Source organism: Labeo rohita, chromosome 5 (genome assembly GCF_022985175.1).
Source record: "Labeo rohita strain BAU-BD-2019 chromosome 5, IGBB_LRoh.1.0, whole genome shotgun sequence".
Taxonomy (NCBI): domain Eukaryota; kingdom Metazoa; phylum Chordata; class Actinopteri; order Cypriniformes; family Cyprinidae; genus Labeo; species Labeo rohita.
Window position 1 is genome coordinate 14,134,823 of NC_066873.1, and position 24,360 is coordinate 14,159,182.

General features: G+C 35.8%; 2 protein-coding genes across 11 annotated transcripts in view; both read left to right on the forward strand.

Annotated features, from left to right (window-relative positions):
- Nucleotides 1-5,252: 5,252 nt before the first annotated feature.
- On the forward strand, nucleotides 5,253-16,535 carry LOC127165083 (kelch-like protein 20). 2 transcript variants are annotated; one of them, XM_051109387.1, is made up of 8 exons: nucleotides 5,253-5,384; nucleotides 6,786-6,943; nucleotides 7,700-7,883; nucleotides 10,635-10,778; nucleotides 11,267-11,400; nucleotides 15,469-15,680; nucleotides 15,901-16,007; nucleotides 16,094-16,535. In XM_051109387.1, exons 1-8 carry the CDS (start codon nucleotides 5,362-5,364, stop codon nucleotides 16,170-16,172), a joined length of 1,041 nt encoding a protein of 346 aa, XP_050965344.1. In that variant the 5' UTR covers nucleotides 5,253-5,361; the 3' UTR covers nucleotides 16,173-16,535. The 2 variants fall into 2 exon arrangements, with proteins under 2 accessions (XP_050965344.1, XP_050965345.1); XM_051109388.1 differs by having other exon boundaries at nucleotides 6,786-6,937.
- Nucleotides 16,536-18,186: 1,651 nt separating this feature from the next.
- kcnt1b (potassium sodium-activated channel subfamily T member 1b) overlaps nucleotides 18,187-24,360 on the forward strand; it is a 93,624-nt gene continuing 87,450 nt past the window's right edge. For 4 of the 9 annotated variants that reach the window (XM_051109374.1, XM_051109380.1, XM_051109377.1 and 1 more), the window contains exons 1-3: nucleotides 18,188-19,652; nucleotides 21,346-21,391; nucleotides 21,695-21,862. In XM_051109374.1, coding sequence (XP_050965331.1) covers nucleotides 19,622-19,652; nucleotides 21,346-21,391; nucleotides 21,695-21,862 — 245 coding nt within the window. In that variant the 5' untranslated portion in view covers nucleotides 18,188-19,621. Of the gene's footprint in view, nucleotides 19,653-21,345; nucleotides 21,392-21,694; nucleotides 21,863-24,360 lie in introns of all 9 variants that reach the window. The other 5 variants (XM_051109376.1, XM_051109378.1, XM_051109383.1 and 2 more) reach the window with 2 other exon arrangements.

Here is a 24,360-nt window from a genome sequence, read left to right on the forward strand (position 1 = left end):
CTGGGTGAACTAACACTATGTAACTTTCATAGACACAATATTAACCGTTCCTTTGAGTGCTGTTGCTCAGCCAACAAGGATATTTACAAATCAATCCACAGTAGAATCAACTATTATGCATCTCCTTGAGCAACACACAGTAGTGGTGAATGAATCAGTGTTTTTGAATGAATCACTCATAAAAGCAGGCACTTGTTGCCACCTTTTGCTGAGTCCAAAATTCCCTACCACTAATGCAGACCGGCAGCTTGTCTGGAATGTGTAAACACAGAAAAGCACAGTGATACAAACTGTGAAAAGCCCCAGTGCTGTTGGATAGCGTATCAAATTTGAGGGCCATAACTAAGTGTTATTTAATGCTAAACAAATGTGGAACATTTCAAGGTTGATGATTTCATAATTTGGTTTGACCTTTATCAAATTATGATTAGCTCAGAATACTTATGAGGTGCTAATAATTTGATCAGGGGTGAACCAAAATATGAAAGGCAGCCACCCGTGTGGTCAAAGGGGGATTATCTGTAGTTAAATTTATACAGTCATGTGGTCTCATCTCAGGATTACCCAATAAATTCTACGTCACATCTAAGTAGCACATTAAATCCTTATGGCCGCCTTCCCCTTTTCTCTCTATTAACGTGGCCATAAAAGAATACAGTGAGCTCTCGTTTTGCAATAACAAGATGACATTTCTCCTGCTTCTCTGGTTTTGCTCCTTCTTGCAGTATTCGAAAGAACACAAACCTTTTGTTCTTAAACCTGTTACCTTCCAACTCCCTGCTGTGTTCAGAATTGAGGATAACTCATTCAGTCTGGTTTTAAATTGTTCTGACATTCTGTGTCTTATATAAGCCCACCTCTGTTTTTATTTATCTCATAAGCCAACCCCCTAGTGAGTCCTTCCAATGGATGCGCTTTTGTTATTGCGATGTCTACTACACATACATCAAATACACATGCTGTGTAAGCAAGCGGCACATTCAGTTTCATCGAATCTCTCAGAAAGCCAACATAAATAGTACATAGCAGTGGAGTGTGATGGTGTTCTGAAATGAGGAGGCCTCACAGTTTCTTTTTTTTTTTTTCAGCCACATTCACATTTTTGGGATAGTTCACCCAAAAATGAGAATTAGCCCATTATTTACTCACCCTCCATCATCCTAAGTGTATATGACTTCCTTCTTTTAGACCAATCCAGTATTAAATATTATCCTGGCACTTCCAAGCTTTAGAATGGCATAGACTTTCTCTGGGTCGATGTCTTACGTCATCCACCCAGAGCTGTTTCCATGTATGACTAGTCTGCGTAAGCTAGATCAAAGTGATTCTTAATTTTTAAATATGGATATTTTTCTTACAAAAATGCATTGATTCACTACAGGAGGCCTTTATTCACCCCCGGAGCTGTGTGAGCCACTTTTTATTATGGATGGATGCACTTTCTAGGACTTGTTTTGGACTGATGAAGAGAAACACCCATCTATGCCATTCTAAAACTTGGAAGTGGCAGGATAATTTTTAATATAATTCCGATTGGATTCATCTGAAAGAAGTAAGTTGTATACACCTAGGATGCCTGGAGGGTACGTAAATAATGGGCTAATTTTCATTTTTGGGTGAACTATCCCTTTAAAGTCAAGTATGAATCTCATTAAGTTAGTGTTTTTAAGCATCTTACATTTATTCCAAAATTAACTCAAGGAAATAACAATTTAAACATTGAAGTTGTGAACTTATGTTCCGTTATTCTTTTTAATAGTTAACTTTTAACTATTTTTGAATTTTTCAGATCATCAGTCATCTAAGCTCAGTAAATATTGGTCACAGACATGGAGATTTTCTTTAAAATTTTAATTCTTTAAAGCTGATTACTTACTAAAAACTCCCAGAGATCATGTTTTCATTTCCATTAACATTATATTGTTCATTCAGACTGATTCGTAAATGCAGAACATGCACCAAACACAAGAGGCAGGATTTATTGCATGAACCAATCATAGCTGATCATATCTAATTATATCAAGATGGAGGCATTGCCTCCTCTCATGTACTGTAACTTTCCCCTATTCATTCTCAATTACCCCCAACCAAACTCACCACATGCTTTAGGAGGGTTGTTAAAAACTCATTAGGCCCAAGGGGGCGAGAGAGATGCAGACTCACGCTGTAACTTTACCTGCTGGTGTCGCTGTTGGACAGTGTTTCTTTAGAAAAACAAGTGATTCATACACTTTTTATGTCATATTTTGTAATATTGGTGTTTTATTTTTGTACTACAAATTTTTTCTTATCCAGTATTTTGGGGAGGCACTGCCTCCTTTGCCTCCTCTGAGGAAACTCCACTGGGTAAATACTCTTAAGAGAGAGTCAGGAAATTGCAGATGACTCATCTTTAGTAAGAAACATGCCAACCAATTTTTAGACACAGTTATTTTTGAAATAAAGGCATTACAATATTTTTTGAATATTTTGAATGAAAGCATCACATTATGTTTCAGTACAGGATTATATATACAGCTTGTACCCAGTTCAGTCAAACACCCAAAAGCAGATCAGCCAAATGTAGAATGCAGGACAAGAAGTTAATGATGGCCATATGGAGTTTACACTCTGGAGACTCACTTGATCAAAACAGAATTTACTTTCAGAAAAAGCACAGTGGAAAAAATATTCAAATCATGTACAATAAATGCCTTGGATGGATGATCATAGTAATACATTTTTTTTCCCCTTAGCATACTGATTGCTGCTTTTAAAAAAAAAAAAAAAAAAAATCTGTTGGGTTTCAGTTTTCACTCTTCTCTAGGCTCTAGCCTGTTAGCAATTTTATAACAAACTGCATTCATCAACAAGAAGAATATGCAGATTTACAGCTGCCTGGTGTATGCAATTCAACAATGAATCCTAAACACTACAGGCCTTGTTTTTAGTCCTTGTTGTAAATCAGTTGATTTATATTTGCAATATCATAAATGTCCAACACTTGTCACAAGGGGTTTCCTCACTCTGTTCATTCCAGTACACGCTGTGTTTGTCGTCTGATATATGGTTGCATTGCTTGTGATAGTAACCCGCTGTTTTTCAGACTAACAGAGTTTGTGAGGAGATACATGGAGACAGTCTTTGGAAAATCAAGGTTGTGGACAAGCTGAAAGGTTTGTCAGCAAAATATCGAAAGCACTGAAGGGATTTGTCTGCAGTGAGAGTGCGTATGTATAAACATGTTGTGATGCTGTCAGAACAAAAAGTGACAAATCAACAAATGGCCCAAGGCACAACAAAACACTGACAACAAATGTCAGCACTGTGAATTGTGTGCTGTGATTTTGCACACACTTTATTCTTTCTGGACACCAAACTACACTGGAAACTAAACATTTTGGAACAATATATCTGTGCTATTGTCATATGTTTTAAGGAGAAACCGTGTTAAATCATGTTAATTAACTTTCCATGCACTGTTGGGTGACATATTAAGTGAGGATGACTTTGAAATTAATAAAACTGCTTTATTACATGTTACAGCTAGACATTAATAAATAAGTATAAGAAAATATTAGAAAAAAGTTAATTAATAAAATTATTAAAACTTCAACATAGTGAAATAGTGGATTTAATAAAATACACTGACCAAAATTATAAACGCAACACTTTTGTTTTTGCCCCCATTTTTCATGAGCTGAACTCAAAGATCTAAGACTTTTTCTATGTACACAAAAGGCCTATTTCTCTCAAATATTGTTCACAAATCTGTCTAAATCTGTGTTAGTGAGCACTTCTCCTTTGCCAAGATAATCCATCCACCTCACAGGTGTGGCATATCAAGATGCTGATTAGACAGCATGATTATTGTACAGGTGTGCCTTAGGCTGGCCACAATAAAAGGCCACTCTAAAATGTGCAGTCCACTCTAAAAAACCAGTCAGTATCTGGTGTGACCACCATTTGCCTCACGCAGTGCAACACATCTCCTTTGCATAGAGTTGATCAGGTTGTTGATTGTGCCCTGTGGAATGTTGGTCCACTCCTCTTCAATGGTCCACTCCTCCTGGATATTGGCAGGAACTGGAACATGCTGACGTATACAGAGCATCCCAAACATGCTCAATGGGTGACATGTCCGGTGAGTATGCCATCTGCCCTGTACAGTGAAAATCGGGATTCATCCATGAAGAGAACACCTCTCCAAAGTGCCAAATGCCATTGAATGTGAGCATTTGCCCACTCGAGTCGGTTACAACGAAGAACTGCAGTCAGGTCGAGACCTCGATGAGGATGACGAGCATGCAGATGAGCTTCCCTGAGACGGTTTCTGACAGTTTGTGCAGAAATTCTTTGGTTATGCAGAAGATCTTGGAGGTGAAGATGCTGGATGTGGAGGTCCTGGGCTGGTGTGGTTACACGTGGTCTGCGGTTGTGAGGCCGATTGGATGTACTGCCAAATTCTCTGAAACGCCTTTGGAGATGCCTTATGGTAGAGAAATGAGCTGGTGGACATTCCTGTAGTCAGCATGCCATTTGCACACTCCCTCAAAACTTGCGACATCTGTGGCATTGTGCTGTGTGATAAAACTGCACATTTTAGAGTGGCCTTTTATTGTGGCCAGCCTAAGGCACACCTGTGCAATAATCATGCTGTAATCAGCATCTTGATATGTCACACCTGTGAGGTGGATGGATTATCTCGGCAAAGGAGAAGTGCTCACTAACACAGATTTAGACAGATTTGTGAACAATATTTGAGAGAAACAGGCCTTTTGTGTACATAGAAAAAGGCTTAGATCTTTGAGTTCAGCTCATGAAAAATGGGGGCAAAAACAAAAGTGTTGCGTTTATAATTTTGGTCAGTGTATATAATGCATGAAACCTGAGACATAAGAAATGAAAACCAGTATCAAGTCAAATGTTTATCAGTGATGTTAATTTATTAGTCTTTAACTTTAAATAAATACCATTACAATATATTAAAGTATTAGTAATAATTTACTTTTTAACCACAAATGGTAATGCATTGAACTAATCCTTTAATTAGGATTTTTTCCATTATATTCTAAGTGTACTGATTTATGATTATTTATGGGCCCAGCACACTCTCTGGAACATATTCCATTCCATATGACATATCAGATGGCTTGAGTTTTTATGGTTATAGACTGCTAAACCACACTGCAAATAGGATATGTATCTCTAGGATTTCTCCCACTCATCCAAAGGTCAAAACATCGTCTGGGGGCAAGAAAAGGACACCATCTTCTCAAAACAACCATGTACATCAATATATCTGCGCAGCACCTCAATAGACTACAGACTACAGCCACATCCACTGCATCACAGTAGTCAGTGAACAGAAACGCAGAGGGCATGAGGATACTCAATGAACAAGGGTAATTACCTCTCTTTATGAAAGCTGTGGTTGGTTATGTAAAGGGGCAATTAGGATATTACTCATGTGGTTGTCTCTTATCTAGTGCTGATTCAAATCTTTGAAATCCCATGAATATTATGAAATGATTAAGATGAATTGCTGTTAATGAAGAAAAAGATTCCTCTGTCAGTGATTAAAAGTGCACTTATGACCCAACAGATACAATTATATTGTTAGTTGTTTTAAAAACTAACAATTATTTGAATGATAAACTCATTTAGGAATCTTTCTAATAAGCAAAATGTGATCTATATTATAAAGGGGTTTATACTTTATTTAAAGGGACATTGACCCTGGACCACAAAACCAGTCATAAGTAGTTCAGGTATACTTGTAGCTATAGCCAAAAATACATTGTTTGGGTGAAAATTATTGATTTTTATTTTATGCCAAAAATCATTAGGATAGTATGTAAAGATTATGTTCCATGATGATATTTTGTAAGTTTCCTACCGTAAATATATCAAAACTTTATTTTTGATTAGTAATATGCATTACTAGGAAACTTTTCTCAAAACATTGATTTTTTTGCACCGTCAGATTCCAGATTTTCAAATATTGTCCTGTCCTAACAAACCATACATCAGTGGAAAGCTTATTTGTTCAGCTTTCAGATGATGTGTGAATCTCAGTTTAAAAAAATAAATAAATAAATAAATAAATACCCATATGACTGTTTTTGTGGTCCAGGGTCACATACAATAGGAGTTATATTAAAAAATGTCAGTGAATGACGTAGAATATGCTAGTCTCGCAAAAAACAAGTTTTGTTTACAGCAAAGGAAAACCAGTCTCCCCTTGGCTTACTCTGAAATCCTTTCTTTACAAATCCTCATTTTGTACTTCTAATTCGTGACTGGTGTTTTGTTTTGCTCTCTCCTCTGTGCTTCCACATTCGTCACTTCTCACCAGGGGTTACGCTACACCTACGTCCTACGCCTACGTCCTAGGTTATCTGCTGGAACACCACTTTCTTGTGACAGTTAGTGTAAGCTAGAGATTACAGTTTATAAAGTTTTAAATATGGTTATGTTTCTCACACAAATGCATAGATTCACTTCAGAAGGCTTTTATTAACCCCCAAGAGCCGTGTGGAGTACTTTTTATGATGGATGGATTCACTTTATTTTGTTTCAAAATCTCGATCACCTTTCACTGCCATTATAAAGCTTGTAAGAGATAGGACGTATTTTAATATAACTCCAACTGCATTCCTCAGAATGAAGAAAGTCATATATGCCTAGACTGGCTTGAGGGTGAATTACCATGGAGACATTTTAATTTCTGGGTGAACTATTCCTTTAAGTTACTTGTCAGCTCTAAAAATCTAAATGTAACATAAGTGCTTTTTACCCCTCAGGGCAGCTGTCAGTGGGACAGTCACCGACCTCATGAAGCAATCTGGTCAGAAAAGCCCCCAAGGGAGCCGTCGTCCTCTCAGCCCACACATTACCTGTGTCCGTTCGTCCAAATCTTCTCCTCAAGAGCAGCTCACGAACACAATGTTCATTGGTCGGGGTCTCTAGATTCTTTCAGTCTTTCTATTCTGTTTTCTTATTGTTAGTCTATTTCTCTGTTATGCTATATCATAGTATCAATATGCCGTTATATCGTTCCAAACTGGTAGAACACAAAATAAGATATTTTTAAGAATGTTGGTAACCAGACAGTTTTGGTGACCATTGACTTCCAAGAAAAAAAAAAAAACACTAAGTATCTCCCAAAATATGTTCTTTAATGTTCCAGAAGAAAGAAAGTCATGCAGGTGTGAAACATCATAACGGTGGGTAAATGATGACAGAGTTTTCATTTTTGGTTACACTTTGCATTAGTTGACAAAGGAACAGTTCAATGCAATAGTGAGAAATTCTATTGCAAACATAAGGAATAAAATAATAATTCTGCAACTGCAAAATTACATTGGATTGACACTTCGTATATTGCGAAAGAAGCAACACCTAACAGCCAACAGCCTCTGGCAGACATTCAAGCAGTGATCATCTATCTACTGTGAGGTTCAAAAGTCTGAGAGCACACTGGCAATCTGGGAATTAATCAAACCCTTTTATAATTAAAAAATGAAAACAACACATTAAACATTTTTTTTTAAATACTGAGTATTTTAATCTAATCAAATAAGCTTGTTTGTGATCATCTTGTTTCAGAACATAGTGATCCAAGATATGTCCTTTCATCAAATTAATGATTGTAAAAAGATTTTAAAAAGCACTTCTTGTTTTCTTACAGTCTCTTTCCCCCCCTTTTTTTTTACAGTTGGTGGTTGGACCCCAACATCTGCCTCATGCGCTGTGGAACGGTTTGATCGTTTCTATAATGAATGGAGGACAATGGTGCCGATGCTGAAACGCTGTGGAGATGTGGCTGTCTGCTCACTGGATGGAATGATCTTTACTACAGGTGGACGCGATAACATCACATGTGTGAGCAGTGTGGAAAAGTAAGACCATGATAAAATGTATTCTGTAAATGCATTTGAAAAGCATGTAAATATCAATAACCTTCAAAAATCACAAGCTAAGAGCTAAAAGTCTTAGTTATTCTGATCTTACTACACTTTTCTCTGATCTATGCCCATCAAGGGCACACTGTGAAGGGCAAAATAATTATTAACATTGAGATTTTGTAGATAAACAAGGTCAGAGCTCTCTTCAGCCTGTAAATATCTCCACAGTGATTAATTTTAAAAATGGCAAAGAGATAAATGTGCTGGTCATCACACAGGTGTGAAAATGAGGTATTTTTACTCTTTGATATATCATGACCCATTTTAGGTCAGTCTCTTTCATCATAAATCTCATTGCGTATTTCATTGTAATTTAGGTTGAACTCAAGTCGACCTTCAGAGAGTATTTTCGTTGAACCTCTGTGATAAGTTTAGTTTTACTCATAATCTGTCAGTGATGTATTCCATTCACCTTCTATTAAGGAAATAATGAAGCATTGCTAAATATGTAAAGGGGTTAACAGTCTTTTCTGTTCAAACGTAATTGATTTGATTTCCTGAAAACTCAATCTTTCTGGTTTCCTTCAGCTGCAAATGCATGTGTGTGTGTACAGGATTGGCTGTACTTTTGAAGGCCAGGTTTTTGAAAGTAAAGTGATAAGTCAAAAATAGACTTGTGAAGACATCTGAAGTGGCCTTCGCTATTTGAAAAGCTCATAAATCAGCCAAATCATGTTTTGATTTGAGTCTTTTGATATCAGCAGGTTTCTGTCAGGGTTGTTAAAGGGTTTAGTTCATCAAAAAATGAAAATTCAGTCATGAATTACTCACCCTCATGTCGTTCCAACCCTGTATGACCTCTGTTCATCTTCGGAGCACAAATTAAGATATTTTGGATGAAATCTGAGAGCGTTCTGACCCTGCATAGACAGCAACGCAACTGACATGTTTAAGGTTTAGTAAGGGCATTGATAAAAAGTCCATGCAACCAAAAAGTACAAAACGTAGCGAAATGATTGGTTATTTTTTTAGAAAAAAAAAAAAAAAATTAATTTAACTTTTTAAGCACAAAAGCTTGTGTAGCACAGGCTCTGAGATGCGCGTTCACAACACTACGTACTATTGAATCACGTCACAAGATCACGTGAAACTACAGACCCAGTGTTGACAAAGCGAAGGCGCAAAGACCAACAAAGTGCTAGTAAGTCAAACCCTGTTTACAAACAAAAAGCTACAATTATGTTGGACGATTCTGAAGTTGTAGGAGAAAATAAGATGGAGTTTTTCACCACACTCTACCTTTTTGAGCCGGATGCACAGGCAATGAACTTAGACGTGATTCGTAGTAGTGATGGGAAGTTTGGATCATTTTACCGACTTTGACCTTTGAGTCTCGTTCAGCAAAATGAAAAGCCTGAAGACTTGAAATAGGTGAACTAATTCCAGTACAGAATCTAATAGGATATTGCGCATACGCGACTGAACAAATCACTCCCCGAGACGACTCGTCCTTCCCGAGTCACATTAAAGATCCGTTCAAAATGAACGAATCATTCAAGAACTTACATCCCAGAGCCTGTGCTACACAAGCTTTTGTGCTTAAGAAGTATACAGATTTTTATTTTTCAAAAAAAATGGCAGATCGTTTCGCTAGATAAGACCCTTCTTCCTCGGCTGGGCTCATTTAGAGCCTTTTGAAGCTGCATTTAAATTACTTTTTGAAAGTTCAAAATCAGGGGCACAATTGAAGTCCATTATATGAAGAAAAATCCTGAAATGTTTTCCTCAAAAACCATAATTTCTTTATGACTAAAGACAGAAAGACATGAACATCTTGGATGACAAGGGGTTGAGTAAATTATTTGTAAATTGCTGTTCTGGAAGTGGACTTCTCCTTTAAGAGACATGATCAGTTTAAATTCTGAAAAGATTTAATTTAAGCTTTTATTCACATCTTTCTTTGACTTATGGATGTGACACAAGCGTAAGTATGACAGAATTTTCAGTTTTTGGGTGGATTATCACTTTAAGGTTTAGCAAAAATCATCACTTCGGTATGAAAACCATTGAAAATATGAGATGGCCTTAATATAATGTATATATGTGTGTGTGTGAATGTGAACTGAATGCGTAATAATGACACAATCCTGACATATAGAGATGGGCTCCAATTAGCAGCCTGAAGCCAAAAGCTGAAAGCATGACTGCTTCTGTAGTTCACATAGCAGTGTAATCAACAGACAAGTATACATGCTAATACCTCATATAGTCTTTATAAAAAACATGCATCAACATTATTAAAATGTTTTATAAAAAAAATGCCAATTTCCCCAGCAACTGCACAGACACACAAGACAGAGCATTTTTCCCCACTGTCGATATGGCTTGATGAGTGAGTGATCAAATTATGTGATAATGACATCCTGCACTTCTCCTTCATAAAGATCCTCTTCCTCTGTCTCACAGCACAGCAGCTCTAAGGACACACTCATTTAGCAGATACTGATTCTACACTCCATTTGTATTAGAAACCATCGTTACAGTGATGTCATTCAGTCTGAATGAGATGTACTTTTTCTTTTTATTATAAGCTTTTGCCATTTGATCTTTTTAGCTAAGACCTGATGTCACTGCAAAACATGGTCACAAAGTCCTTTCCTTCTCTACAGTCTGACTCATCTCACACTTAGCAACACTAGAAACATGTTGATTAGACATCCGCACTGCATTCTAATTCTTCTTCAGGTACGACCCCAACATGGATCTGTGGAGCAGCGAAGTGGCATCCCTCAGCAGCCCCCGCAGCGGTGTGTGTGTGGTGGAGATGGATGGGTTCATGTATGCCCTGGGGGGATTTGATGGAGCAGTCTGTACCAGCATTGTAGAGAGGTATTTTACACATAATGCATGTAGACATGTGTCAGGCAACAGTTCATGATTGTTATACAACATACTGTAACAGGAATGTGTTTTATAAACTGCGTAGACAAAAATAAGTTTTAGATATTTGGAAAACCCTGGACTACAAAATCAGCCATAATGGTCATTTTTTTTAAACTGAGATTTATACGTCATCTGAAAGCTGAATAAATAAGCTTTCCATTGGTGTAATGGTTTTATAGGATAGGACAATATTTACGGTAGGAAATTTACAAAATATCTTCATTAAACATTATCTTTACTTAATATCCTAATGATTTTTGACATAAAAGAAAAATCAATCATTTTGACCCATACAGTGTATTTTTGGCTATTGCTACAAATATACCCGTGCTACTTAAGATTGGTTTTGTGGTCCAGGGTCACATATGGAATATATGACATTGTGAAAGCCTCTGTGATACCTTTAATTGGAAAAATCAAATTATTTTGTTCAGGTATGATCCTGTGCTGAACTCTTGGACCAAGATGGCTCCAATGCACCATCATCGCTCCGGGGCGGCTGCAGCAGTACTGGATGGGATCATATATGTCATGGGAGGAACTGATGGAGACACTCCTTTGAATTCAGGTCAGAATTGTAATCTGATGTTTAGTTGATGTTTTTCAACCATTTTTCCAAGTTAAATGCAATGTTGGGGGTAACGCATTTCAAGTAACGTGAGTTATGTAATAATATTACTTTTTTCAAGTAACTAGTAAAGTAACAAACTACTTTTGAATTTCTAAGAAAATATCTGAGTTACTTTTTCAAATAAGTAACACCAATTACTTTTTTCCCCACTTATTGATTGACAAGTCTCCTGTCAGTAAATTGGGAATAAACATGATGTTACTGTATTTTAGACTAAATGTGAACATGCATTCATTCAACTCACTCACAAAAAACAGATTCAGTATTCCTCAAAATGAATAAAAACAGTGAAATGCGAACTCAGAATATGACACAACCCTGCAATAATTAAATATGTTAAATAAAACAAATATCCTTCATGTATTTAATCCCATTTTATTAACCAGTGTCTTTCCTGCTGACCTTCAATGATGCAATTCAACCATACTAATAAGCAAAAATTACTTTAGATTAACATTTGTGCTTCATTTTTTTATAGCTGAAGAGTGATCTCATGCATAAATGTACTTTTCTTTCAGCCTGAGGTGAATTCATTCCACTTTTTGTGTAAAAGGGCTTTTACATTAGAATTGTTTTATATTAAAAAAAAAACAAAGAAGCAAGCCTAATAACCCTAACTAATAGGGTTAACAAAAGCCAAAATGATCCTGCCGCTTCCAAGCTCTGTCATGGCAATAAACAATGGCAATAAAATGTTTCTCTTCATCAGTCCAAAGTCCAAAAAAGTGCATTTATCCATCCATTAAAAGTGCCTCAAAAAGTGCTCTGGGAGGTGAATAAAGGCCTTCTCTAGTGAACTGATGCGTTTTTGTAAGAAAATCATCCATGTTTTAAATGTAATAATCACTTTAATCTAGCTTGGCAAACTGCTTGGAAGCTGCTTCGGGTGGATGACGTAATACGTCAAGGTTGCGCATGCACTGGGGAGAAGTGATTAACAGGAACGCACAGTGGAGAGATCAAAATAAAACAATGGTCATAAATTAGAAGTGCAAAATGAGGATTTGTAAAGAAAATTGTCTGAGGATTTTGAAATAAACTTAGAGGAGACTGGTTTTCTTTTGCTGAAGTAAGGAAACTCTTTTTCGCTTTCTTTGTTCCTGTAAACAAACGTTGGTTTGTGTTAAACTCACTGGCGCATGTGCAACGCCAACGTATTACGTCATCTGCCCAGAGCTGCTTCTGTGTACAACAGTTAGCACAAACTAGATTAATATGATTATAATGATTATTATTATATAAGTGATTATTAAGTTTAAAACATGGATACTTTTATTATAAAATTCTTTGATTCGCTACAGGAGGCCTTTATTCACCCCTGGAGCCGTGTGAGGCACATTTTATTTTGGATGGATGCACTTTATTGGACACGTTTTGGACTGATGAAGAGAAACACGCATCTAATGCCATGAAAGAGCTTAGAAGTGCCAGAATCATTTTTAATATAATTCTGATTTGATTCCTCTGAAAGAAGGAAGTCATATACACCTAGGATGCATTAAGAGTAAAAAAAGGGCTAATTTTTATTTTTGGGTGAACTATGCCTTTGAGATTCGCTGGATGTGTACCTGAGCACTCAGCATCAGAAGTTCAATGTTGTTCCGGGTGAGCTACCAAGCAAGGTTACAATATCAGAAATATTAAAAGTATTTTTAGGTCATAACATAGAATTGTGGAAGTATTGTATTAATTAATAATCCCCATAGTCATATTATTATTATTATTATTATTTTTTTTTTTGTTTGTTTTTTTTTTTTTGTGAATTGAAATAAAAGGTGGTATTTTACTGGTATTTTACTGCCACTAGTTTTTATTTTAGTTTTGGGAACTGCAGTGAATTGTAGGTATGTTTTTGGACTTTAGCAGAAGTGTAGGTATAGACACTTTTTTTCCAATGAGCCTGTGTTGGTTCAGTATCTACAGTTGAGGTCAAAAGTTTACATACACCTTGCAGAATTTGCAAAATGTTGATTATTTTACCAAAATAAGAGCTGTCCTCTGTTCTTCAGAAAAATCCTTCAGGTCCTACAAATTCTTTGTTTTGGGGTTTTTTTTTTCAGCATTTTTGTGTATTTGGACCCTTTCCAACAATGACTGTATGATTTTGAGATCCATCTTTTCACACTGAGGACAACTGAGGGACTCAGATGCAACTATTACAAAAGGTTCAAATGCTCACTGATGTTTCAAGAGTTGTATGAATGAATGAATGAATGAATCTTCTGTACATTCAAGGTCCATGAGCATTTCTCCTTTGTATCATCTTGAACATCCTTATTACTTTGTCGTAAACATGTACAGTAAGTATCTTCTGTAGCTTCTGAAGGGCAGAACCAAAAAAAAAAAAAAAAAAAAAAAAAAAAAAAAAAAAAAGGCAAAATAAGAAAAAAATAATGTACACATCTTCATTCTGTTCAAAAGTTTACACCCCTGGCTCTTAATACATAATTTTTCCTTTTGAAGCATCGTTGAGAATTTTAAGCTTTTGTAATAGTTGCATATAAGTCCCTGGGTTGTCTTCAGTGTGAAAAGATAAATCTTAAAATCATACAGTCATTGTTGGAAAGGGTTCAAATACACAAAATAGCATACAGTTTAACTGTTCAGGACAAACAAGGGACTAAGAAAAAAAGCTGGGGATCATTCAGGTAACAACACAGTATTAAGAATCAAGCGTATGTAAACTTTTGAAAACTGAGAATTTTTTTTTCTCTTATTCAGGTCAGTACTAAATAAAAAAATAACATGCATTTTGTATGACCCCACTTATTTTGGTAAAATAATTCACATTTTGCAGATTCTGCAAGGTGTACGTAAACTTTTGACCTCAACTGTATATGATACCCTGGTTGTCTTATGTTTAAAACAGCGGTTTTGTCCCAAATGGTGTACTATGCTGTAAGCATTTTTACTATGTACTTTCTGTATAAATTTAAGATGGTTTGTCACAAGTGCATAAATATGCAAATTGGAAACACCTAAGGTACTGTAAACTATTTTAGCTTCTCTCCAAAGAGATGTCCCTGAACAATGCACAAAATGAGAGCATTTCCTGATTTGTTAAAAAAGGCCAACTCTTCAGTCTGTTATTTAGTGGGAGGGAAAATGGCAGGGAGTGAAAGTAAGAATGGGGTTGGGAAATGTCACAAACTACATTTGAACTTGCATCACCTCATGGGAAGCAGTGCTTAGTGTGTCAGAGTGTGTATTTTCACATCTAGACCACAGCTCTCACAGTTAGTTATTTTGTGAAGGGCTGCTCCACAAAGCCAACCAATGTCTGTAGTGAAATTTATTCAGGACTTCAAAAAGAATAAACAATTTGATTCCGACAAAGCACACTACATAATGCTGTCATCCTGCACTTAATAATAACAGGTCAAAGTTTGTTGATGTTTTTACAGCACTAGTGACCTGAAAAGCTTGTAGACCTCTGCTGCAAGCTTGTAGACACTCACACAAACGCAAAAAAATGGTCATAGCTATAAATATATTTCCAGAGAACAGGGGCAAATATAAGTACTGCAGTTGAATGTATTAATGCCTGTTTTGGTTTGTGAGAAGTGAGGGTCAAGAGAACTCCCACAACCTTTCTCTGGATATTTACTTATCAGTGCACTGGGAACACTGTTTTATAGTGGAAAAAAGTAAATGTAAATTAAATAAATGTGAATCCTGTATATATCCTGAAATAAAGATAACATTTTGTAGATGACTGTACTGAGGATAAACACAATGTGCTGCACTATACATTATTTATATATTTAAAAAATCTGTGAATCAGTTTGGTCAGCCAAGTCAGTGTTGAGTAACCAATGTATGGAAAGGAGCAGCTTGCACATTCTTTTAAACATCTTCTTTTGTGTTCTACAGAAGAAAGTAAGTCATACAGGTTTGTAGCAACACAAGGGTGTACAAATGGTGACAGAATGTTTTTTTTAAGTGTTTAGCATACCTTTAAATGTCAAGTATGCATAACAGATTTGTCTATGTTTTTCTGACTAGTTGAGTGCTTTAACCCGCTGGAAGGAACATGGCGGCCTTGTCCTCCCATGCGCACTGCCAGAGAGCAGCCAGGTTGTGTGGTATACTTAGGACGCATCTATGTGGCCGGCGGCAGAGATGAGCTACGTTTGGAGCTAAGCACGGCAGAGAAGTTTGACCCTGACAACCAAAGGTGGACCCCTGTCAAACCCATGACACACAAACGCTTTCAAGTGAGACTATTTTCCTCACAGCAGCCTGTTTTCAATTCTCCAGTGCCTATTGACATTTTAGTACACACCTATTGACTTTTTTGACTTTCATCCTGAAGTACGCTGCAGCAACAGCTGACACTTTATTGATAATATAGTCTTGCCTCCTGGCTGACAGGATAAAATGAGGTTATAGCTCTAAGTGTTTTGTTCCATCTGTTGTCATGTCGGCGGTTTGGAGGTTTCACTGGCGGTGTTTGGTGGGATGCTGCTGGCAGTAGGAGGTTCGGATGGGATATCAACTCTTACATCAGTTGAAGCTTATAACCCTGATTCAAATACTTGGAGGTATGAACTATACTCTTACACATCCATCAAGTCTTGTCCTCTTCTTTTCCTTAGATTTTTCGTTTTTCGCTTTCCTCTCTTAACAGACACTTCGGATGTATGAAGACTAAACACCCAGGGGGAGGTGTTGTCTTGCTGAAAGCACACAATAAGGACTTGTTCTAAATGTGTGCTACTAAACTCTTAGTTTGCTCTCTAAGTGAAAATGTATTTGATAGATCTGTGATGGTAGTAAAATGTGTTATAGTAGTTGATTGGTGAAGCTAATAAGTTAGGTTATAGAGGTGAGCAATGAAAAAGAGAAAGAAGAAAAATAATTTAATATCAACCATGGGAGAAACCATCCATCACATTATATGGGCCTCCCTGGGAAGGTTTTATTTACAGACAGAAAGACTGGCATGGAAAATGAGCACACACTTACTGAAAGTGCTTTGTTATGGACACTTACTAATGGACAGTCCCTCTGGAGCAATCTGGAGTTACAAGCACTGGTCGTTGGCACTGTAATAAAAGTAGATGCTAATACTTCTTCGTTTCCTCTTTTAGGGTATAAACCACATGCCTTTGGGTTTCCATCCCAGATCTCAATATTACAACCACCCTATTTAGGTACCAACATCTTCCTCGTGTATGAACTAGACAACTTTTGACATCGCTCAAGGATTTTAAGCATAAGACTGCGTTTCTACTGACAAATGTGTAATTTGTTATTTATGGTTGGAGACCACAATTTTATTTTTACTCACTCTGTTTATCTGAAAGTTTTTTAAAAATACATGAGGCGGTTCATAGAAAAATTATTTTAAACGCCTTTTGTGTGTATAACTTGTACATTTCTTAATTAAAAGTATTGGGGTATTTAAAGACATAGTTCTCCCAAAAATGAAAATTCTGTCATTAATTATATCATTCCAAACACGCAAGAGAAATTTCAGGATTTCTCTCCATATAGGGGACTTCTATAGTGCCTGCGAGTTTGAACTTCCAAAATGCAGTTTAAATGCAGCCTCAAAGGGCTCTAAACAATTCCAGCTGAGGAAAAACTCTTATCTAGTGAAACAATCAGTTATTTACAAAAAAATGTACATTTTATATTAGGGCTGGGAGATATGGCCTATAAAAAAAAAAAAATTATGATTTAAATAGATTTTTTTCCCCCCTACTACTTTCACCATGAACCCCATAAACCCCAGCTTTTCCACAATATATATGAACTCCATATCTTTTACAATATACATTGCTTGCAACTGCATCCGTGATCGCTTTCCACCGGGCCCCATTCTTACTATAAAGGATACAGTTTGTAAATCTTTGTAAGACAAACCCTCCCCCACAATCCAATCTCGCCACATCCCAATACCGTGTTCGGAAAGAAAATGACGGCGTTCTACAGAACCCCAAAGGGGATAAATACAAGATGGAAGGAAAATATATATATTTCAATGCTTTTTTCTTGCAGTTATATCTTTGGGTAATTACACTATATAAATTGCAGGCATCAGGGAGATGCTATTAATATGCGGGACATTGAAACTGCTTTTGAATGCACAATCGCTTTTTTACTTTCACTTTCGAATTTCGCGATCGTAACTACGGGAGCCCAGAGGGGAGTATCGGCAGATGTTAAAGAGAAAACCGATTTTCATTCAGACAAGTCGATGTAAACTACACATTCAAGTTAATCGATTTATCGCCCAACCCTAGTTTATATAATTTTTAACCTCAAATGCTCGTCTTTTCTAGCTCTGCAATGCACATGCGTACTCTGTGTATTCCAGGTCAATAAAGTTTGGGTATACTCCCATCTCATTTTCTCCTCCAACTTCAAAATCGTCCTACATCGCTGCAGAGGTACCGACCCAATGAACATGCAAAAAAGATCAAACACCCTTTACAAAAAAAGGTAAAACAGTGATGTAGGATGATTTTGAAGTTGGAGGAGAAAATGAGATGGGAGTTTTTCAACATACCCTAACTGTATTGAACCGGAGTGCACAGAGTACGTATGCACATCAGACAAGCATTTGTGGTTAAAAAGTGTATAAATTGTACTTTTTTTTTATTTTTTAAGAAAACAACCAATTGTTTTGCTAGATAAGACCCCTCTTTCTCAGCTTGGATCGTTTAGAGCCCTTTGAAGCTGCATTTAAACTGCATTTTGGAAGTTCAAACTCACGGGCACCATAGAAGTCCACTATATGGAGAGAAATCCTGAAATGTTTTCCTCAAAAAACATAATTTCTTTAAGACTGAAGAAAGAAAGACATGAACATCTTAGATGACAAGGGGTGGGTAAATTATGTGTAAATTTTTGTTCTGGAAGTGAACTAATCCTTTAATTACAGAATTTTCATTTTTCAGTGAACTACACCTTTAAATAAAAAAGATTGTGTCAGATGGCACAAACAATTAAGAGACTAAAATTCTTATTTAGAAAAATCCTATACATATGTAGTGTGGCATAATCTTTTATTAATAATTAAAAAAAATGGTGAAAAAGTCAAAGTCAGATAATCAGTTCCTGAATAATCAATATTCAGGATAACATTTTGTTATCATGTGCATAGAATAGAATAGAATAGAATAGAATAGAATAGAATAGAATAGAATAGAATAATTGGCTCATTTTATTTTTTATTACCTGCTTTGAAACGAAGAATATGGTATTGTCTTGATTTATGTATTTAATTTGAATATATTCTTAGTGGATGCCAATATAACATGCTTTTTTGATTCTTGACTCTTGATCTGTTATTATTTATTATGTCAGTGTGTTAGTAAAGAATTACTGTGATTACTATATTTGATAGTAAAAGATACGCTCTAATTCTGCGTCAATGGTTTTATGGAAAAGAGAATGAGTTCTTGCCCTTTGTATATGGCTGAAATTAAACCAGCCAATGAAATTAATTACACCTAAAAGTTAATGACCTAATCAGGGTCTTGATTTTGATTGGTTAGCAGCTCATAGTAAGAAAGCGCATAGCCTGAAATGATTGACGTGGATGGGAATGTTTGTGGTGCATGGTTTAATTTCATTTGGATTACACGCGCGTAGCTGTCTCTTTAGTGATGTCCGTGTTGTCGAGGATTTCAGGTGGTCCAGGAGATGGCGATGTAAGCTTTGAAGGAGAGAGAAGAGAGGCTGCACGGATGACTTAGTGGCTTTACCTAACAGATGCAGAGGTGACAGCGTCTCAAACATTTCCCTACATCTCTTCTGACGCGCAGCAGTTGCCGTTTTCTTCTCGTGAATCAAGGCGTTGGGCTCTCTGGATACAAAGAGACTGAACACATGAATTGAATGAGGACAACATATTATCATTCTTTAAATAATAACCTAACCAACATCACATCTCATGGATGCAAAGTTGAATTACACGCGACAAACAGAAACAGAGATGTTGACGGTACTGAGTATTGCACCCAGCGGTGCTCTTCTGTAAGAGGAGGGCTTAATCAGGGTCGTTATCCGCCCCTTTAATACAAGTGTCCATGGAGGACGGAGCTATCAGGAGGACATTTCCATCGGAAGTCCTTCACGGACACTTCGCAGTGGCTTTTGTTAAAAATGTGCGGCGTTTGGGTCGCCAGTAACACGATTATTTACAATGATGGGACCGCGCAGCCAGTCTCAGGCAGGTGAGAACATCATGTCATGTCACGAATGACTAATTCGTGTTCGTGTTCAGTACTTTTGACATTTATCATATTGTTTTGTAAAGATGGCTTTGATTTTGGGGAGAAGTGTTAGTGCTGTGGAAATTTGCTAGTGGAAATAATACATAAACAGCAGCACATCTGATTAATATTGCTTTATATTTGAATTATGTTTGAAAAATAAAATAAAATAATTAAAAAAATAAAGATGATAAAAAAGCCAAACAACACTTTAAAAAAAGTGTAAAAATGTAGTAGTAGAGCTTGATAAATATTGAAGTGAGTTTTATTTTTACTGTTATTTTTGTTGTTATTGTTTTAACTACGTGCCTAATAACTGATATGCAGAAACGTTTTTCATTGTTTTAATTTTAGCATTTTACATACCTATTTTTGTTGTTGTTTTTGTTTTAACTGTGTGATTGATAACTGATATGCAACTGATTTTTTTGTTTAATTTTAACATTTTACATAACTATAATAATAATAATAATTATTATTATTATTATTATTATTGTTATTATTATTATTATTATTATTATTATTATTATTATTGATGGTGGTGGTGGTAATAATAATTTTGCTAGTTACAATCTTGTTTCTATATGCAAATGTTTTCATTAAATGCCATTTATTGTCATTTTTATTTCTGAGTTGTATAATTTATTGAATGTGCTATGCATTTTTCATTTCAAAATAAACTGCTTTTATATAAAGAGTTAATTCATAAGAGATTTGTTTCCTTTGTTAGACTCTGTATAGCTCTAACAAATGGTTCTAGTTAATTCTAGACAGAATTGTAAAAAGCCAGTAACAAATACATCACTTAAGAAGCTGTTTATACTTAATTAGACTTGGAAAATACTGTAATATATGTGTGATTTGTTATACTGAAGTCAGGTTCATTCTGCTTCATTTAATTTTATTTACAAAACCAGTTATTTTTGGTCTTACTTTATGAGTAAGTATTACTTGATTTTATTGGTTCCTTTTCAAAACATTTATACTGTGTCTGCAAGTGCACACAGATGCATTTTTTTGTGTTGATGCCATTGCCTCCACCGCACCCCACCCCCCCCACCAACCCCCCAGCCCTCCCATTTTTTAACATCCTCAGCAAAGTTCTTTTTATTAACGTCTGAGCACTGTATAACCCATTTTAGTCTGAGTTTTATGCACTGTGCTTCATTGTACCCCTTGGCCAACCAAATCACCTTCCACCCACTCATCAGCGATTTGCACACTAATGCAGTCGCTCACTACTGTCATTACACACTCATGTATCGCTGTGAGTGCTAATAGAAACCTTACAGGGAACATTCTAGATGATAGTTTTCACAGTGTACAAAATGTGACAAGAATGACATAAAAGGTGAAAATCAGCCTGTGGATTGTAGTTCCTCAAGGGTATAATTATAGCCAAGGGTACTGGAGAACTATCTGTGAAAGATGCCTTGTTATTGGATAACTGTTAGATAGAGACTTTTACAGCTTAGAAGTTATTCACAGAGTTACAGGACAGATGAGTAAGCCTACAATAATGTATTCGTTCTGTAACCCTGCATTAGCCTATAACAGCATGGATTAATTTTATATGCTTACATTATTGGTGTGTTTCATGCATGTGACTGTAATGTTTAGCATTAATGCTTTTCCTTTCTCTCTATATTGTCAGAGCCAAGCATGACTCCGCCACGAAGCTCATCCACTGCTGCTGACAGGTAATCCAAAAGCTATTGGAGTACATATTCAAGAAAGCTATAATAGCTTTTTTACTCAAACAGTTAACATTTAAATTAATGTGTTACTTGCTGTTTTCATAATTGTTTGTGCAATTTCTTAGTGGAAATTGTTTTTACACCATGTAGACTTTTAATTATGCTAAACGGACTGTGTCCACACTCTTACAAGTGGTTAGCTGTAGTCCTGACAGTATTAGTGAATAACATATATAGTATGTTTCTACATGCATAATGTATGTTACATGATTGTATTTACTCTAAGATTTACGTCTGTTTCTTCAGGTCGCCTACGGAGACTGTTCAGAGGAATAACAGCAGTAATACTGGTGTTATTCTGGACATTTCCACCCTGAAAATGGCCGATGTGGACTCTGAGGTCCCTCCTCTACCTCCACGATACCGCTTTCGAGATTTGCTGCTCGGGGATCAATCTTTTCAGAACGATGACAGGTAAATTCATACTGCGTGTCCTCAGCGGGTCACTCTCATAAAGCATTCATAAGGCCTGCATATGCACTGGCACTGCAGTCCACTTGTAGAGATTTTCTCAGCATTGCTTATTAATTAAGAGCTGAATAATTAAGATAAGGACATTGGTGTACTGTAAAATGCATAAGTGGCATTTATTATAGCACTGTGAATATGTAAAACTACATCATCTGACCTCTACACTTTTAAAAATAAAGGTTCATTCGGTTACTTGAACTTTGGAAGCTTTCCATGCCACAAAAGCTTCACCAGTCAAAAGTTTTTGAACAGTAAGATTTGTAATGTTTTTTAAAACAAGTCTCTTCTGGTAACCAAGCCTGCATTTATTTGATCCAAAGTACAGCAAAAACTGTAAAATTCTGAAATATTTTTACTATTTAAAATAACTGTTTTCTATTTGAATGTATTTTAAAATGTAATGTATTACTGTGAATTTTTAGCATTATTACTCCAGTCCTTCAGATCCTTCAGAAATCATTGTAATATTCTAATTTGCTGCACAAAAACATTTATTATTAGTATTATTTATATAATTATGTTCAAAACAGCTGAGTATATTTTTTCAGTTTTTTTTTTTATTAATAGAAAGTTCATCAAAGCAAATGTAAAGCATCCTTGCTAAATATAAGTATTAATTTATATATCTAAAAAATTATACTGACTTGTATACTGAATGGTATAGTGTATATGTTACAAAAGTTTTTTTATTTTAGATAAATGCTGATCTTTGGATCTTTCTATTCATCAAGAATCCTGAAAAAAAGTCAACTGTTTTGAAAGTTTGATAACCGTAATAATACTAAAAATGTTTTTTTGAACAGCAAATCAGCACATCAGAATGATTTCTGAAGGATCATGCGACATTGAAGACTGAAGTAATGATGGTGAAAATTTAGCTTTGATTATAGGAATAAATTACATATTGAAATATAAATTACATATTCAAATAGGAAGCAGTTATTTTAAATAGTAAAAATATTTCACAATATTACTGCTTTTGCTGTATTTTGAAACATAAATGCAGGCTTGGTGAGCAGAAGAGACTTTTAAAAACAATAAAAATCTTACTGTTCAAAACCTTTTGACTCAGTGTTTTTCAAAGCAACTACTAATTTTTTTTTGTGTTAAATGTATTTAATGAGGGAAAAATTACTAAGTAAACCGTTAAATTATATATTTATTCAAATAATTAATGGCTTAGATTAAATTAGAAATGAATGAATAAAATAAATAAATATTTAAATCAATATTTGTTACCACCCTTGTATGAAAATACAATACAAATAAAACCTTAAAAACATGGTTACTATAGTAAAACCATGGGAACTACAAATTAACCATGGTTTTGCTGTGCAAACCATAGTTTAACCATTTTATTAGTAGTAAAACTGTGGTTATACAAATAGTAATCAATAAAATACAAAAGAGACCGCATTTCAGACATTTTTAATAATTAAGCATTGCAGTACCACATCAGCAAGCATACAGTCAAGCTATTGGACCGATCAAATCGGTGGACGGGAACTAACTGTTATATAATATCGTACATAAAATGCAAGTTGGCAAATTGTTTATGTACATGTGGTGTGTGTTCTGTGTTTGCTTTATAGATATATATATAGGGTAAGTGTATACTGTAAATGTGCTTGTGTCAAGAATCAAATGATGTGTGTGTGTTGGCTTACGGGGAGCTGTCCTTCACTGTGGTGCTGAAGTTAAATAGAGGCTGAGATGCAGAGCTGAAGCAAGCACTGTAAATGTTTCTTCTGCATCTTGCTCAATGACTCAACGCTTTGTGTTGGATTCAAGGCCGTGACATGCAGTACAGTCAAGACTGCCTTGGCATATCAGAGCCATTGTAGCTTATTTAAATAGCTGTGAGCTGTTGTCTTTGATCATGCATACAGAGGTGAAATTCAGGGGCACCTTTACGTTTTCAAGAAAACTTTAGCATCCTTAGGCTTTGAGTGGGATTTCTGTTTCTTTGAATGCTTCTTTACAAGGGTTTACACAAGAAATACATTGTTTCTGCATCATTTAGCTAACAATAACAGACATCATGACTGCTCTCATTCTGTAGTGGAGTTTTTTGGTTTATTCCTTATTGCCACAGTATCGATGTTCCCACTGGTGAGTAAAATTTGTGCTGTATTATCCCGCTGTGGCGTAAGCCACAAATTATTGATCTGTTTATTTGAAATCAATCTGCTTTTGTTCTTATTTTCTGTTGCATATCTCTGCTTGTCAAAGCAGGTGGTCACATTTATAAGATTTACTGGTTTGGTTTATTTGCCTTGCAATGCTTATGGCAACTATTGCACACTATTATTTGGGCCCTCTCTGGCAGGTTGTAAGTGGTCCATAAATCTCAAGGGAGGCTGCTAACCTTCAAACTTTTCCCTTTCTAAGTTTGTCTTTTTCAGGCTAGGCCAGGCCAGGCCAATTTAACGAGGACACTA

Bases quoted from the DNA above. Each gene is read 5' to 3' on its own strand.
- LOC127165083 (XM_051109387.1), top strand. From the start codon at position 5,362: ATGAGGATACTCAATGAACAAGG. The intron at 6,944-7,699 runs GTCTCTAGATTC...TTTTTTTTACAG, and splicing joins CACAATGTTCATTGGTCGGG to TTGGTGGTTGGACCCCAACA. The intron at 16,008-16,093 runs GTATGAACTATA...CTCTCTTAACAG, and splicing joins CCTGATTCAAATACTTGGAG to ACACTTCGGATGTATGAAGA.